General features: G+C 31.7%; 1 protein-coding gene across 1 annotated transcript; it reads left to right on the top strand.

Moving 5' to 3' along the window:
* Positions 1-11,547: 11,547 nt before the first annotated feature.
* LOC132551222 (uncharacterized) lies at positions 11,548-15,521 on the top strand. The gene is made up of 5 exons (XM_060215335.1): positions 11,548-11,624; positions 12,662-12,804; positions 13,476-13,606; positions 14,307-14,373; positions 15,201-15,521. The coding sequence occupies exons 1-5, from the start codon at positions 11,548-11,550 to the stop codon at positions 15,329-15,331; spliced, it is 549 nt and encodes a 182-aa protein (XP_060071318.1). The 3' UTR covers positions 15,332-15,521.
* The last annotated feature ends 4,243 nt before the right edge of the window (positions 15,522-19,764 follow it).

Consider the following 19,764-nt stretch of genomic DNA (forward strand, 5'->3'; position numbering starts at 1 on the left):
GACGTATACTCAACCATTGGAGGATTGAGTTACTCTGTACTCGGACATATACTCAACCATTGGAGGATTGAGTTACTCTGTACTTGGACATATACTCAGCATGGAGGCTTGTCAGCCCACTTAACTCTGTACAGAGACCAGTACTCAAACAGTGAGGGCTTGTTAGTCCACTTAACTCTGTACAGAGACCAGTACTCAAACAGTGAGGGCTTTTTAGTCCACTTAACTCTGTACAGAGACCAGGTACTCAAACAGTGAGGGCTTGTTAGTCCACTTAACTCTGTACAGAGACCAGTACTCAAACAGTGAGAGCTTGTTAGTCCACTTAACTCTGTACAGAGACCAGGTACTCAAACAGTGAGGGCTTGTTAGTCCACTTAACTCTGTACAGAGACCAGTACTCAAACAGTGAGAGCTTGTTAGTCCACTTAACTCTGTACAGAGACCAGTACTCAAACAGTGAGGGCTTGTTAGTCCACATGTTAGGGCTTGTTAGTCCACTTAACTCTGTACAGAGACCAGTACTCAAACAGTGAGGGCTTGTTAGTCCACTCTCACAAACATTTCAAAAAAATATCTTGATGATGAGGTAAGGATAGAGATGTTTATGTATGAAATATATATTTCAGAATTAGTAATATCTATATTTATATATATTTTACAACATATTTTACTAAATATTATCATGAAACAACAGGGAAAAGAAACTTCTTTTTCATTCTCTGAATAACAAGTTATTACAATAACTGGATGCTTACTACAGGAGCAGATTAGCTCCCTTTGCTGTATATTTCTGTCTATACAAAAAGTCATATATATTGATATATATGCAACACACAGCATTTTAATAAGGGGAGATAACTATATATAGAACAGGTCTTCCCACTGTGTACAATTTTGTTTGGAGGAGGGATTTGATCTTCATAAACAGTTTGAGATTTTTTTGTCAAATGGCAGGTCAAGAATGAGATTTCTTATCACTTTGTATGCATTTATTTCTGGTTTTGAATAGCAATGTATTTTGAAGTGCAGTGATATTATGTGGGATGATTCATATCATTGTTGTAATACAATACATATATATGGAACTCACAGGATAAAAAATTTAATTATGCATTGTTGTGTATACCATTGTTTGGTTAGGATACATTTGATGTGTATATGGACTTGTTGGTATATTTGTCATATATGTAGTTCATCTTGTAATAAGTCTTTGGGAAGGGACCGCAATAACTCAGTCAGTCAGAGTGTTGGCCTGTTTAACCTGAGGTGAAGATCTGAGGTATGTAATTTGACGCCCTGTACTGCGGCAGTTTGTGTTTCACAGGAAGCTAAGAAACCGACTGGCCTGTGACAGTAGTTGTGTCTTTGGGTAAAATGTTTTACCCTAATTGCTGTAGATGCCATGCGGCGGCCTCTCGTTTGTTGTTCAGTGATGTAACCACCATCTACAACAACAGCTATCTCAAAATGGCTGTGGCTGTCCACAGGTTGATAAATCCAGTGAAAAAAAACAAGCAAGTCCAGGAGGCCAGCACAATAGCCTTGACTCAAACTCAGGGTGATGCGCTTAGCACAGGACATTCAAGTAGTATTTTGGGCTTATTACTAGATATATGCCGTATCTTAGTTTGGTAGTGACAATACTTCAAAACCTGTTTATAATTGAAATGCTTTCTTAGAATTTCTTTCAAACACAAGAATTGTAAATCTGTGAAGATATTATGTCAAATTCTTTCCTGGTGCTATCGTTTATTTAAAGATGTGTATATTATATATCTATTTTTATACATAAGTCTGTCATCTCTTTTCGAGAAAGAGATGTTAATTGTATTTATCTCTGATTAAACTAAAATCAAATCTCTGCACAATTTTTGGTGTCCTTGGATTTTTTATTGCTCTCACCTTTCCTTCAGGGTAAGGGATTTTGGCAACTATATTTGCAGTGTCTGTCTTGTGTCCTCACTTCCCGTTCTGTCCAATTGTCTGTCCTATCTCTATCTAATTTCATCACAGAAGCAATGATATTGCTCTATGGATTTTGCCTTGGATGATTTTGTGGTTCAAGGGTCAAAGGTCAAGGTTACCTATACTCTATTGATGAATGTGATGGATAATATTTCCTAGATCTAAAACTCATCCAAACCACAAATTCTGATCTATTGACAAAGGCATAGATCTATATACATATGTACAGTGGTGTATATTCTTGTGTACAGTATACACGGAGGGCTATCATCAGCAGCATAGATTTATGACAGTCTACAGTGGTGTATTCCAGCATATACTACATAGTGTGATCTATCTACAGTACCTAGCGTATTTTCTGGTATGCACTATACAGTTTACAGTGGTAAATATTCCAGTATATGCTATATGAATTAAGATTTTGTTCTGGGCCAATATACATCATAAGATTTTTATAAAAATGGTGATAAAAGTCTTGGCATACAGATATTATTTGATTCACATTCTTAAATGTACAATAAATACTTAAATGCATTTTTGCCTTAGATACTTGTACACATACACCTGTACCCATTTAAGGGTCAAAATGTGACAGAATTAGAAATGTTGGGATGTTTCTATGCTGTGCAAATTTTTTGCTAACATCCTGAAAATGTGCCTTTTGCAATTTTTGCATATTTAATTTTTTATGATTTCATCAACTCAGAAATTTGAAAGGCCTCAGAATGGGCATAGCTTGCATATGTACAATAGGTTCCCAACATTAACTGGAGATATAAGTACCCAATTGTACTAGAAAAGAGATTTACATACCGACTGATATTTTTTTATTATTATAGAAATATTCACGACTAGAAAGTGTTTACGTGCATGTAAATACAGCAAATTGATGCATTACTTATGTATTTATAAAATAATAGAAAAAAAAACATGAAATTTTTTTTTCCATTTTTTGCAATTTTAAAAGGGTCATTTAATTCAAACACACAAAAAATGATATATGGTATTGAAATTTACCTAGTTTTTATTTCTGTAGTCTCTGGTGTTTAGTCAGTGGGATAAAATAATAATTTTTAAGTTATCTATTCACTGATACACTCTATGTTACATGTATGTCTATTATGTATTTCATACAAAGAAGAAAACCTTGTAATTAAGAAGAGCTATGTTGTAAATGTCTGTAAATACATGTATCATAAATTGTAACTAGTTTTTGCAAACATAAACAAAAGTGTGATAATATATTGGACACAAGTCAAGTATAAATGAAAGTGTGATAATTTACAACACAGGTCAAGCACAGACAAAAATGTGATGGTTTACTGGACGCAGGTCAAGCACAGACAAAATTGTGACTCAAATCTACTGTTACACGTAAGGTTAGGGTATTTTATTTTATTTTATTGATCATCAACCACTTCTTGCCAATTCTGAGGGAAGTAGTTTTTGCATAAATTGTCATTTTCTCCAGAAATTTTCAGAAGGAGGTATTTTTTTCATGAAAAGTCTGCTTGCAGATATATCGTGAACTAAGATATCGTGAGTTGGTGACCCTTGGCGAGAATTGGTACTTGGCAAGAATAAGTTGGTAGCTAGTACAGTGTTAGAGTAGTGGCAACTGTTTCTATGTGTAGTTAATGTGATATTAATTTGTGATGAAGAAGATGATGCTTCGTACTGTAAGTAGAGAAATCTATTGCTATATTGTTCTGATGTATTGTTATATACATACTGTAATCATTGTTGTTTTAGTGGAGTTTTATTTTTGATATTTTCAAAGATGGAAAGTTGCCAAAAATAGATTCTTTGAAAATGAAGTTAAGGAAATAAAACTTTCAGTTTATTTCATGACTTGGATAAAAATTACATCCCTTTCCAATCAAAGTTTTGGTAAACCAAAAAAATTTGAACCATGGATTGAAAAAAATTTAACAGTATTTATGTTACTGTTGGATTAGTTGGAGAAGACTATATAATTGTTGTCAGAAGACTATTCTTTATGTTAGAATAAAAAGTTTTAAAACGAAGAAAAATATCCCACAACTCAGTTGTTAGCAGTGTATACACTTAGATACATGTATTTTTCAATGATTCAAATGTTTTCAGTTTTATGAAAATCTTTAAAGAAAAAAGGATATACATCTAATCTCTTTAAGTCATGAAACAGACAATCTCTTTATTTATCAATTTTATTTTGATGGTAATTATTTTTTTCAAGAATTTATGAAATCCTTGAAAAAAAAGTAAGAAAATAAAATTTATCGAAAAAAAAAACAACTTTAAGAGGATCTCAGTGTAGAATAGGATGGGATTTTATCGTTTTTACATTGGTATTCTGTCATGTTTTCTATGTTTGTAATGTGATGACAACAAAACATTTATATTACTTATTATTTCCCAGAGGTTTACAGCAGTATACTTCAGTGTGATAACACTATAAAGTTTACTCCAGTTCCATACAATTCTAGGAGACTTGACATGGATATATTACAACCTCTCAAAAACATGTGCATGCAACACATGCACTCACCTCTCATACACTGGGAAGCCGTCCTTAAATGGACATAGTTGTTTATAGGACATTTAACTATTTAAACCAAACCAAACTTCAAAGTTCTGAACTACAATAATGTATTTTACCCAAGTCTATTTTGTGTGGTATTAATGTGACTGATTTGATTGGAAACAACCCACCTTACTTGTTCATATTCCCCCATTCCAGATATCTGTTGAACTGACAATATTGTTTTTGTTAATATATTTGTCAGTGACAAGTTTTCAACTTAATTATTTCTACTTAAACATTGTTTATTTACATAATTATGCTGGCCAAATGATCAAAATATTGTTTATTTTTAGATTAGATACATACTTGTTAATTTATAATGACAGAATGTCTTGGTTAAGTTGTACAAAGAATAGTAAGCTTTTTAAATTAAAATTTAATGTAATTATTCTGTCTTTTCGTAATACTGAGTTATCTGCTCTTGTAAGCAGGTATTAAGTTTGCACGAGAAAATTATGTCGTTTCCTACTGATGTTACTCTCATAAGTAAATGACATTACATCTACTGGCAAGAGCAGATAACTCTGCATTACAAAAAGACAAAATTAGATGAAATGTACATACAATGCATATGTGGTCAAGCTTTAAGATATTAAAACTGTATAGATATGTATAGATGTAGATTAGAGTCACAACGAATTTGAAAATTAATTTTTTGTTATGATACATTTAATTAATTTTCAATGATTCTTGACCAGAACAAGACTTTCTTTTGATTCAGGTTGAAAACATTTAAATCAATGTGTATGAAGGCTCGAAGTTAATAACCTGTGCATTCTTTTGCCATCTTCACAACTTTAACATTGGTGAAATACACATTCCTTATTTTTGCTTTGTTTATAAGTTTGAACAAGAGTCTGTTATTTAAAAAAAAATCTTACATTTTCTTTACATCTTTAACTCTTTTCCACAAAGCACAATCAATATATACATTTCTGACCTCTATAAAGATAGTGTTTACTCCGGGACCAAGTCACTCTCCTATTTGTTTATGCTCAAAATTACATGTATTTTGCAATAATAGTAACTATGAAATTGTCCTATTTTTGTACTATTTCTTTAAACCTTGGCTTCACCTTAACTCCATCTGATTTAATATCACCTGGTACTATTGTGGTGTTTTTATACTTACACAAAATTCTGACTTGTTAATATTATGGTATATATTCATGTAAACATCATTTATACAGGTAGGCTAAAATACCACATTTTGAAATTTGATTCCGTCATTATTTACTGTTGATCCTGATTACTCAAAAATTGTTCATTTTCGTGGGAGATTTATTTTCATTTGATTTTAAGGATACTCTTTGCACATGAATTCATATATTCATGAACTGTATAAGCACATATTTTGTATAAGCTGGTTTAATGTGCTATATTAACCAACAAAATTGAATGGCCAAGAAAAACAAGTTTTGAAAAAAAAAAACCCACGAAAATTAGGCACTGTGAAAATATATGATTTTTACAGTATCTTATTGTCAGATGTTTATGGTTCATAAATTTGAGATTATATAATTATATTATTATCAAATATAGATAGATTTTAAAAAAGAAGAACCAACACCAGTGACATACTGTATAATTAGATATTTTCATGGAGCACAATTTTCTGGGATCTTTTAAGAAAATAACTATATCATTTACACTTGATAATACATGATAGATATGGCTAAATAAATCTGATAATACGAATTCAACAGTTCATAGCCATATGAATTTGTTCATTAAAAGTACCTTGAAATGAACAAGAGTAAAATACTAACAAGCATTAGTGATTTTACAGTAACAGATGTTTTTAAAAATGGCCACTTCTATCACGGAATTACGTGTTAGTCCATGCTTCTCGTACATACTTCCAACAGTATTATGATAATGAGGATACAAAACATGAATGAAGCAAAGAGGGCAATATAGTTTTTATTACCTGACATAGTTCTAGGAAAATGAAGAACCAAGAAATAGAATAACAGATATGGAGATCATTCTTTGCGGAAAGATAAACTCTGCAAATATTTTTACCTACAGAATGGGAAGCAGTTGAAATAAATTTTGGAAATACAACTTCTAAAATCAAGGGTTCTATTCTTGATGTCACCTTTGTTACATATCATGGAAGTATTCAATTTTACTTTGATGAAGTTTTTGTTCTGACTTTTGAAAAAATAATGACAATGTTGCTGTGAAGATTTTCTGTCCTGGAAAAATTAAGATAGAGTTACCTATCAAAGTGTCACTTTCACCGTAATGCTGCTGTAGATTTCCTTTTAGTTTGTACCTTGTATCATAGTGATCGCATACATTTACATATACATAAACTGTACACAAAATAATTCAAATTGTATTATCTACAAGATGGGGGTCTACTGAGGTTTAGGTTTGACTAAGTAAAAAAAACTTAAGACAATTTTAGACGAAGATTGTTTCAGTATCCTGGAACCACTTCAAGTGCAAAAACCTTAAAGCTTGAATTCCAGCAATAACGTCAAACAACATGTATTCAAAACACAAAATATTTTCTGGTAGTTATTTTTATTTCACCTTTGTTGTGAAACACTGGTTTTGAGGATTGTTGTAAAATCATATATTTTTGTGGGACTTAATTTTCATGGTCTTTCAAAAAAAAACACTTTTTCATGGACACTTGATTTCCTGGTTAAATATTAGTCAATAAGTATACCGGTAGTTATATTTAGTTTAACAGTTCATGGATTTATGAATTCATTGGATTAAGAGTATCCATGATATCAGTGAAAATAAGTCCCCCACGAAAATTCAGGATTGTACAGTACTGGGTATCTTAAAGCATTTCAAAATTTTTAACCATAATTTTTATTGTATATACATCTTTGTTACAATATATGGTCAAATTCTATATCAAAATAATATACAATTTTTGTATTGTACCAGATATAGTTTATGAAATAATTCTGAGGCGTTTGTGTTACAATATTGTAATTCATATGTCATTATTATATTGTTTAATAAATAACTAAATAGTTCATTGGTAAGAGATCTGTTTATATACAAATTGTTTAATATTACCCAGACCATGCATGTTTCAATATTGATTATCTTCATCAGATATTGTCATAAATATGTTACGACGAAAAATTGGGAGAGGGATTCATCACAAATTCATAAATATAGTTTTTTTTTGTTTCTTTTTTTGTGACAACTTTTTCACAAATACGAAATCAAAAATGAAAATAAAGATTTCTCAGTCACTTGCTGGCATTTATTTTTTTTGTTTTTATGCGTGTGTGTGAGTGTGATTTATCAATAGTTAAGATTTGTTAATCAATGAACGTTATAGAATATCATGATTCATAGCTGGTTATTGTTGTGGGGAGATATATTCAATATTACATAGTACATTAACGTCACCCCAAAAATGTGTTTTGACTCTTAATTCAACACTGCAGCACATTTTAATAAGGAAACAAATTTTCTCAACACTCATATTCTGGGATTATTAATTCATTGTGATATCTTGTTAAGACCTTGTTCAAAGCTAATTATGTAGAGGTACACTGTCTGAGAAGAATTAAAAATAAAAATTGATGATTGAATGTGTGCTTGTGAGAGGACCTCGGCATCACTATGGCCATAATGTTGACTTGGGTTATAATCTACATATTCTTTCACATGGATACATCTAATGTTTTAATTTTCTTATAATGATTTCATATCAATTATGTTGGGAAAATGGAGAGAATTCTTAGGAATGTTAAGCTAAAGCTGGTATTCCAATACAAGAAGAAAGAATTGTTTATTTTCCTTTATACTGAGATATATTGTTTTTATCTCCTCATTTGTATGAAATCATATTGGATCTTAGAATGTAAGTATACAGGAATTTCTACAAATGTTTGTAATATTCAACTTGTTATGAAATTTTACTGAATTGTGAATCTGAATGAATTTTCATCTTGAATCATAAAATATCAATTGTATATTAAAACCATTTTCATGACATTTTTGTTGTTTGTTTGTTTGTTTTTTTTGTCAACCACCTCATAAACAGCCAGGGTCATTTTAAGGCAGGGTCTCCATGTTGCAGGAGATGATCACCTCACTGAACAACATATGGGAGGCCCGTCACATGTTATCAAGAGCAATTAGAGTAAAAGTGTCTTTCCCAAGGGCACCATCGCATCAGCACAGACTAGTCCATTTCTCAGCTTTGATCTCCATGCATCTCTGATCTTTACCAGAGACTATGTAAGACTCTACACCTGAGCTATCCTGAACCTTTTATTTAATACCTTTCAACATAATAATTTTTCTCTTCTTAGTTCACCTGCACACAAGTTTGACATTTGCTCACTTTCATCATCTTCTGTGACAAAGGTTTCCAAAATTCTAAACAGTTTATTTTATTATCTAATAAGGATAATCAACGTTTTCATCAAATAAATGAATATTGACTCCACTTAGAAGGTCAAATATGTTCAACTTTTCAAATGATTTCTGGATAACCAAAACGTTGTTGGAATGAATGACCTTGGCCCACTTTCAAGGTCCAAGGTGAGACCAAAGGGTCACATGGGAAAAAATTAAATATTGGAATGAACATATCTCTGATCTGGGAAAAGTTGGTTATTTCTACATGTAATATTGTCTTAGATCTCGTTGCAAGAAACTTTTTTGTCCAGCTAACTGCACGTGGAGGTCATATTCCTTACATTTGTAGGAGATTAATTAGCTATACATAAACCCTTTGGGCCCTGTTTTTCATTTAATTTTTAATGACCAAAACTAAGTTTTACAAACTCTTGATATGTTGAGTATAAAATATACAGAAATTTAATGACAAAACCTTTAACCGTTTGTCTGAAATGCGTCATTTCACCAAAGCCAGTTGGGTTTAATTCACCATAGCATGAATCTGGATATAGCTGGGACACGTTTGTTAGACATACATAATTGTGGTAAAATTTCACAACGTTCTTTGCTTATCTAGTGATTTGTTTCTGTTATTTGGCACTTTGAAAATTTATATTATATTATTATGTAATATCTCTTCAAATCCCATCCTTTTTCATAAATGCCCTGAAATGTGCCAAAACATTTTATTCACTTTCAGTATTTGTTTTCATATCTTGTATGTAAATGTAATTTTCTTTCAAATGGAGTGCTCTGTTTCATTTATAGTTAATGCTGCGAAATTAATTCAATATCATTTTCCATGGCTTTACATCTCAACCGGAATGATAACACCTTAAATGGACCCCATTGGAAATAAGCCTATTTTATAGGCTTTATGGGTAATCCAAGGCCAAAGGCATTTTCATCTGGTTTTACCTAATTTCTCTCTTTTTTATTGATATTTCTAAAGTTTTCAACTATTTTACTTAGAAGATTTGCAAGCACAGTGTAATTTAATTTCTGCGATACTAGTTTAAACTGTGATATTTTAAGGTACGTGAAATTCTTCTGTGATATCTTATATTTTATAATTAATAATTTTAAGAAATCCACAATAATTTATTACTGATTTTAATTGTTATTGAATTGCTTATGTAATGTGATATTTGTAATGTGTAATTTTATTATGCCTTTACCTGAATAAACATGATAATAAAAAAAGAGGAGAAATTCGTTTTGTCCAAGAATAAATCTATAATGAATTTATTTCATAAAATCTGCATGCAGTCTTCTTTTGTATCTTTTTTAACAAATGCTAATTCATTTTCATTTCTTTTTGTATTTGATCAGAATGTATGCCTTAGATTGATAAAAGACTTGTACATGCGTTGTTTTTGAATCGCAGAATAAATATGGAAAGTATTTATAAATTGTAAAACTAACCAGACGTAGCACGTTAAATTTCAAAGTGGCAATGAGAGTTGTCGTTCTTAGTCATTAAGTTCCGGTGTCGGACATTTTGGAAGTAAACAAGTGCTTGCCAACCCACCGTTTCAAAACATTTTGGTAAGGAATATTGTACTCTAACGATGTCTTTGCCATTATTTGAGTTTTATAGGGTATTCATTTACTTAAAATGCACAATCATACATTTTTTTTCCAAATCCGTTATTACTGCGTGATAATAAAATGGCAAAGAATGAAAACGGAAATGGACGAAAGTTCTGCACGAGAACTTACAGAAACAAGTTGCGTACCAATCAGCAACAAGGACATGTACACTATTATCTAAAATAATTAGCGATAAATATCAATATATTCATTGCTAGCATCGTCATTTGAAACTGTGCAAATCCCTATGAGTATGAGTGCACTGTTAATCCTTTTTGGGATTCCTCCTTGGGATTTGGTGATATCAGACGTTTGACAATACCCCTCGTCTGACTGGTCAAACGTCACATATAAATGAGTCCCTAGGAGGAAAAGAGAATAAGTGCACTGTCAGTTTGGAATAGTAGAAAATGAATGGCCATCACATGTGTTTGTAGGCATTTTGAAAGGAAAATTGTGAAAAGATCTTCTGAACTTTCAATTGGTCAAAATTATCATCATCCTTAAGTGAAACGGAAGTAATAGACGTTATCTTTCATAAAATAAAAAAAAATCTAAAAAATAAGAATTTATTACATTTTTGCCAATGATAACACATATTTGTTACATTTCACTAGTGAAAAATAAGACTTGAACCAATGAAAAACTGACAAATTATAAAGCCTGGAACAAAAAAACACAAAAAGAGAACACGAAAAAGTTGTTTACTAGTAACACAACCTCTCAATTCCATTGTAAAGTATCATTTCAATATAAGTCGGCAAACAATACCAGCCAGTGATTCAAATTACCTTATCAGAGATCAAACCTGATCACCAAAGGAACATCTTGAAAATGGAGCTAGACATTTCAACAGGATTCATGTCATTGAAAATGGAGCTAGACATTTCGACAGGATTCATGTCATCGAAAATGGCAGCTAGATTACAGCCATATTTTGAGCTGTTATGTTCAATACAATCTGTATATCATTATGTTTTGACAGTATATCTTCTACTTGCAGTTGAGGATAGCCTTGCCACTGCCTTATGATGTGGCATTACTGTTGGGCTCACAATTCCTACCATCTTATCCGATGGTTTCCGCAAAATAACCGTGTCAAGATGTAAGTATTTTTCTTGTATCTCTATGTATTATAGAAATAATGTGTATCCTACTTTCACTAGGATTTTGCTCAGGGTAGCCAGTTAATTTCACAATGATAGTATTTTTAGTTATTTCGTGGTACATTAATGTGATCGCTTATAATTACTTCATGAAATAATGATATACATGTGTATCGGCTGTCATTTTACATCCTGATCATGAAACATTAAGAACACAATTTGTTTATCTTAAAAAGAAATTGCAAAAACTTGATGTGTGAAAATAACCAGCTACATGCAAATAGTATACTTTTAAATGGTATTCTGAAGTTTTAACCAGTTAGAGAGAAATAGTTGTTTAACATATGTTTAAGTTTATATTAATCTTGAGGGTATTTCAGCTGTGGTACATCTTCAATTTAGGCATTTTACTTCATTATATAATCCGTAAGTCCCCCAAGAATTCTATTTGGCAGTAAATAATTAAGTTGCCTCTCTTCAGGTACATAGCTTGGCCAGCATCTACTTGTTGGCCGGGTAATACTGAAGCACTACAGCTGTTATAGCCCCTTAGCCCATATTGTTATAATGTAATAGACTGTTAAGATTCCTCTCAATGTGCCTCTGCATAATTCGTTCATAAGTTTATGTTAAAGGCCATTAGTTATGGTTCATGTAAACCATACATGTTGATATAGGTTTTGAGACATTTTCAGATATTGCTTCTAACATAAAAGTACCATTAGTTATTCTCTCTTATCTATCATTGCTCTAGACAGCATGCAATGGGCCTCCAGTATGTTGTTCAGTGAAGTAACCACCAGTTATTACAAAGTGACCCTACCTCAAAAGGACTTTGGGTGTTCAAGAATATTTCATTTTGTTAAGGTCGAGAATGCGCTGTGATGTTGTTTGCTAATTAAACTGGTGTGTTGACATTCATTTTGAGGCAGTGCTACCTTGTAAAGTGAAGCCGTACTTTTCAGCAGTGAAAACACATGAAACGTGCAATATTTTCCCTTGTTGAGGAGTTCACTGTTTACTGTATTATTTCCAGATTTATTGTGATGATGTTGATCACACTGGGATTGTTGGTACCCCAGATCTACATCCTGTTACAGCCGACAACATCGCGTTGGTGCGAGCAACCTCTTCTTCAGCTTCTCATCGTCTCCATTATCTTCACATTCATTTCCATTGGTGAGTGTTTGATGCGAATCTCTAACACTACTTTTTCCATGGTGTCAGGGATGGTACTTTATAAATTGTTAAATTTTCTGTTTATTACACTTTTGAGGGATGAAAGATAAAAATCACTAATAAGTAGTACATTGCAAAATCAAAAGCAAAAATTATCCATGTCATATAGTTCATAAGTCACTGATGTTCCACATCATAACTAAAGAACTCAATTTTGAAGAGAGCGTACACAACAGATAGTTTGATAAAACTGCTATTTATTTCAGCTTTTGGTTCGTTTGCATGCAAGAAGAAAGCAGTGTTTTGATTGGTCATAAAAGTTTTATAATAACTATAAAAGTGACAAGTTTTTGTAAAAAGAAGAAAAAAAAAAGTTTTTATTTTTTTGAACAATGAACAGTTTCTGCTGTGATTTACTACCAACATACTTAATTTCCTGGTATCACATTTTAGCACTTGATCACTTTTTAGCTAATTAGTGCATTGAGGTGCTTTTTAATTACAATATACGGAAGCAACAATTTGCACAATCATATTTTATCACAATACTTCACTATGAAAAGTACTTCAATACGATTGCCACTAAATTGTTTAATGTTAATTGAAATATATTTCATCAGAAGTGAAAGTTTAAATATAGTTTTTTTTCTGTTTCTCATGTTTGTTTGCAGGTTTTACCTTTTTGTTCATGCTGATGATACCTGTACCTCGGGAGTTGAAGATTGTGTTTCACATATTCGGGATCATGTGTTTTATAGAAGGTCTGGTGGCAGTCGTGTATACCTCCAGGGCTGGCAACTGTGTAGGTATCCTCCTGGTATATCAGCATTGTAAATAAAATATTTTGATAAAGCAGTATAACACAGTCAACCCTATCACTCAAGAGAAATTTGGCCTTTATCCACAGGTGACCTTTATATAGAGGTTTGATTACTATGAATTCCGTATGGAACCAAGAAAGTGGCCTCTACAGACAGGTGGTCTTTGTATAAAGGTGGCCTTTAAGACAAGTTCGACTGTATTCAGTCTGCTTTCATTGTAAGAAATTATTTTTTTTGAAGATTGAATGACTTTTTAAAGGAAGTTGGTACGAACGAAATTGGAATTGTAATTGTTTGTTAATTTTGAAATTGAAAATTTTTTAACTCACATGTACTAACAGCCTTGAATTATTTATTTGACAGAGATCTTAGAAAACTGAACAGAAAAATAAGTGATAAATAGTAAAACAAACCTAAAACAACTGATCAATCAAAGGGATTGTCAGTTTTACTTCAACCTTACCTCATAGTGGTCTAACAATGTTCTCTTTATAATACTACTTATCTAGAACAATCAAGTAGATTTTTCACCAAATTTTGTGTAAAGCACCATAGGATGAAAGGAATTTGGTTATCTATTAACAGATGGAGGGCAGGATGCCATAGGAGAAATAGAAATGTTTTTTCCATACAGTTGTTTGCAATTTTAATCAAGTTTTCCTTTTTTTCAATAACTTACAGAAATCTACGACAGAAGAATTATACTATATGTCTCTAGCGATTGCTTGGTTCACTTGCGCCTCCATAAGTAAGTTTCATACTCATATTTTGAGGTGTTATCCATACTTTGTTTATATACTATATTCATTCTAATTGACGCTTCAGGGGGGATGGGGGCATAAAATTTCTCATAGGGATCTTGTGTGACAGTCTGTGACTCTTGATTTTGAGCTCATATTAACACTTTCGTAAGTAGAAATTGTGTTCGTTTTATGACTGCATGCTTTGAGGATTGTTCAGTTTTGGAAATACAAGTTGGTATATTCTGGAATTATGCTGCACATGTATTGAAATTTATTTTACCACAAAGTAAGTCATACAAAAAAAAAAAAAAAAAAAAAAAAACAAACAAACAAACCCTTAAGTAGGGGGACAGGGTGTATCCAGAAAAAAAGCTTTCATTAGAATAAATATGGTATATACAGTGTCTATTACATTGAAAATGAATCTTTTACATAACCCTCATGGGGCTGCGATAGCTCAGATGGTTAGAGTGTTAGCCTACAAGTGAAGGTTCATTGTTTGACACTCCCTACACCTGGTGATTTTTGTTTCTCAAGAAGCCAAGAAATGGATTGATCTTTGCTGATATAATTGTGTCCATGGGCAAGACAATCTTTCTACTTTAGTTGCTCAGGATGTATAAACAAACAAACAAACCCTGGATATGTCTCGTAAATTAAACTTACTGTCTTAAGATATGGGTGTTAAAATATAGATTACACATGGCCTTGAATATGTACATCATTTATTTGATTTTTAATTTAATTAATTTCTCTATGAAAATTGAAAAAAATGAATGAGACATTATCTGTAAAATTAATAATTAGATTTTTTGTCTTGTTTTTCTTGCAGTATTTTTTGTGATCATGATTCCCTTCTGGATTATCAACATGGCGAAGCGTGACAGTTTGATCGACCGTCGCACAAGACAAGGAGTTTGTTACGAACCTGTCAAGTGCTGCTCATGTTTGTGGCATATCTGATTGGTTTGTAACATATAGGGTGCTTTCCAGTCTGGAACTTAGGTCAGAAACGACTAGTACATTTGGAATCTGTAGATGAAAATATGTTTCATTTTTCAAACATATATATACCCATTGTTGATCAATAGGTGAACCTTTAACTCATTAGTACTTAACGTCCGTGGTATTATATCGATATACATGTAGTATACTTACGTTAACATTTCAAAATTCAACCTTTTCTTACACAAATTAAGTAAAATTCTATCATTTTGAAAAGGAAAAGTAATGTGCTTTTTAAAACACTAACAGATACAAAATTTAGAATTTTTTTACCTTGCATTTGACTTATTCAAATATATATAGTCTCGATAGTGAATTGTTGAAATTTGGAATTTCAGTTATGATTGTACATTACATGTAATATGTAGTATCGTGTATTACCTTTAAAGAGCATTGTGCAAAATGTCCTTTAAATGTTTAGGAGATTTTTTATCATGTTATTTTTGCATTTATACCTTGTGGCTGTTGATCAGCAATTATATTATGAATCATCTGGTTATTTCGTTGATCGATAATCAGAAATATGTACATATATAAATATATATAGTTAAACCGGTCTCAAAGGTCGTCTTTATAAACAGGCCACCTGTCTGTAAAGGCCACGTTTTGATTCCTTATTGAATGCAATTTATTGTAATAGAACCTCTATATAACCTCTGTATAAAAGCCACTTTTGTCGGGTCCATCAAGTGGCCTCTGTAGACAGGTTCAACTGTATCTAAATTTTATTATAAAATTAATAAACCGTCCATTGCAATGTCTCTTTTTTTTTAATTGATCTTCATTTTACCAGCTTTATAACTTGGTCGTGATTTTGTACACCTGATCCTCTATGTATAAATGTAAAACTGAAGTGCTTTTATAAATTCTTAAGTTTAGATAAAAAGAGAAGGTACCACAGTCTCTTTTGTAAATGTCTACATTATCTTTTATATCTGCTGACCCCAGTAATGCTGTAATGCTATTTAACCCACTTGGTGCTGTAGGCGACTAAAGTCGACATGCAGACAGGCCGGCGTAGGCGACAATTTTTGCCATTGTTTTCGCACATTTTCCAGAAAATATTTGGCGCTGAGCTGTGCATCGTGAGAAATATCAGAAGTTTATCATTTTTAATCAGTGGTACTCTATTTTAAGAATTAGAACATACTTATGAATGAGCTGTGATATTACGATCGGAACTGGCACAGCTCAGGGTTCAACATGTCATCCTGTTTTGTGTAATAAGTCTGTGTTCTGGTATATTTTTCTTACTTGCCCATAACATCAGGCAAATTTGGGTGTTAAAAGATTCCCATTATATGTACGGCAATATAAGTTATCAGAACCAATTGGTTTAAATCTTACATGGATTCTGCTTAAATGGAACTAATAGATATACATTATGTAATAACATTCTAATATGTAATACTGATTTTTTACATTGTATAAAATTTTGTTTATATCAAAATTTTTCATATAATGTGGCTGTATGCCTTCTGCCATTAGATAAATCCTTTACACTTGACTTTTGTTCAATTTTGATATCAAATGGATATTTTCCAGTTCAGCCAGTTTATATAACAAAACTAGTTAACATTAGACAATCGCTTAATATCCATGAGGTGTTGCTGAAAATAAATTCTGTAAATAACCTAACATCCAGACTCCTATTACAGCAATGACGACCAGAAATATGGAGTGTATGCTCCTCCTGCACAGAAAATCAGCTGCATCTTCATTAATCCATCTTGATTATATGATAAAACAGTTATGGACTTTTTGCGTGGTAAATGTTCAGTGATATTGACCTGAAGAATACAAATATTGACCTCTGCTTCGTCTCATTCATTATTTATCTTCTGGTCAATATCACAGCATGTTAACCAAGTAAAAAGTTCATAATTGTATAATATAAGTATTGTATTACAATTTTAGACACTTACACAAATACTTATAACACGTCACTATATATCTATCACATAATCCGCCTGTTATCCAGTGAATTCTCTGGTGTAATATTTTTGTATATATGTCACAAGTGTAATATACCCTAGAGCATTTTTCATTGGTTGATTGTCATAATATGGATAATGATGTTGCATTATGAATTGAAAATAGCTCTACAAAAATTACTTTCAAACCTGTAACTTTCTGGAGTAATATAATAAAAAGTATCTTAAATTATATGAAATTTAATGGAACAAGTTTTACTTAAGGCAAGCAAGAATGCAAACTTTGAGACAAGTTGAGTAAAATCTCATATAATTTAAACTTATTTAAGATCCTTTTTATATATATACTCATTGTTCACTGTACTTGTATCTCATTCAGTTATTTATTGAACAATCCTAAAATTGTGTTCAGCTAGACAGTTACAATTTGAAGCTTTTTCACCCTGTAAGAGCTATGGTATTTCTGCATCAGTGACTAAGTCAGAGCTGTTCTTAGGAAAAATAGAAGTTAAACGAGTATCCATTGAAATTCTGGTGAAAATGGGATTTTGTGTAGAAATTTCAATACTCTTTATATTTTTGTATTGATAATGTTTATCAAAATAATTCTTGGCATCTTTGTTAAGTTCCAGGCAATATCTTTTCACTTTTTCTACTGCTGTTGATAACGAATGATGTAAAATAGAAAATGCTGCATTCACAATCTTTTACACCAGTATATTGAAGAAATGGGTTGTTCATTCTACATTATATATACTGGTATATTTTGCACGAAGCAATGTTGTTATTTATTCAGGCTGTTTTGAATTAATTATAACTTTCTATCAGGACTGGTATCAGTGTACTTCACCTGGTACAGAGTCAATAATTCTCAATGTCGCATCCGGCAACGTGATTGCTGATGTGAAGAGACTTGCTCTAGAATATGTCACCATGTTATGAAAACTTTGATTGTATAATTAGTGGTATAATGGCCGTCATTAAAGATCGTTTGAAATTGAACACCCAGTAAACATTTCCTACAAGTACTCAAAATCTTAATTAAAAGTTATATATCTGATGTTTGCTTTCTAAGTTATTGTTTTAGGCAGAGAAGCACAATATTTAATTCCTTGTGAACTAATGAAAAACATGAAATATTTCCCCCTAACTACTGAATACCAGGATATTTTCGCTGTAAAATATTTTTGCCCTCGTACCATTGAACACAAATTTGCCTCATGTTCTTTTCCCTAATCGAGGGTTACATGAAAGTTTAACAAATTAATGCCCTCATCTTAAATTTGCCCTCACTGTTCTTTGATGAAAAGGGTGAACATTTTTCAGTATAGAGTATATATAACTACAGGAAACATTTACCGTTGGTTTCTGGTCTCATCTAAAACTTTTCATTTCAAAATCATGAAAAATTTAATTATATTTTAACATCAAAATTTTAACCACCTATTTTTGCCCTTTGGGCAAACGTTCCACATATATATTGTAAATTAAGGATGACATATGCTACAAAAATTAAATGAGAGAAATCTGGATGATATGTGTACTACATGGTACAATATACTATCTTAAGAGAATCTGCTCACAATTTTTATCTTGAATTTGAAACATATATAACCGAACAATAGCCCGGAAAGACAAATATATTTTTTAATAGTTGAGATGAAAAATTATTAAGTGAAGTAATAATAATATTTCTAAAAAGCCTGCCACTCTTTCTTGAACCATTTCATTGAAAATGATGAAATTGTCTTGTTCAATCTTACAGCAGAGATGTTATGGTTGTACTTGGACATTAACTGATGTTGTTATTTTACAAATCTTTATAATATAACCGAAGTTAAATAAAAAACATTCTTATGTTAACTGTGTTGTTTTATACTATGAAATTTTGATCTCTACATGATGTACAGGGTTTGACCGACAGCGGATGTTCACCCATCATGAATGTTAAGCCTGATGGACAATTCTTTTCTGTGGCGATATCCACACCTGCTCATTCAAATCTCTTATTAATTGGAACTACACTTAATTAATCATATATTTTTGTGGGGCTTGATTTTCATGGTTTTCCGAAAAATACTTTCTCATGAACACACTTGATTTGATGGATAAATTTATACAGGTCAAAAAATCTTATGCTTATCTAAACATTCCTGGGCGTAAAGATTTGTGACTTCAGAAAACCTTTGAAAAATGAAAAAAAAACTTCCTCCTCCTCTCACAAAAATGTTTTTGCTGTGTTAAGGACTTAATTCATCATCACATGGTTCATATTTATTGCAGTTTTAATCAAACTTACCTACAATCCTATTTAATCGTTCATTTCAGTTATCAGAAAGCCTGCAAAGTTACATCATTATAAACAATTCCATCCTTCCTTTCAGGAGGAAAAAAATTATATACCCTTCTTTTTCACTACTGAAGTACCTTCACTATGGTGTTGTCTATTTGCCCCTT

This window comes from Ylistrum balloti, unplaced genomic scaffold, assembly GCF_031769215.1.
Source record: "Ylistrum balloti isolate Yb309-2 unplaced genomic scaffold, AGI_CSIRO_Ybal_v1 Utg370186, whole genome shotgun sequence".
Classification (NCBI taxonomy): Eukaryota; Metazoa; Mollusca; class Bivalvia; order Pectinida; family Pectinidae; genus Ylistrum; species Ylistrum balloti.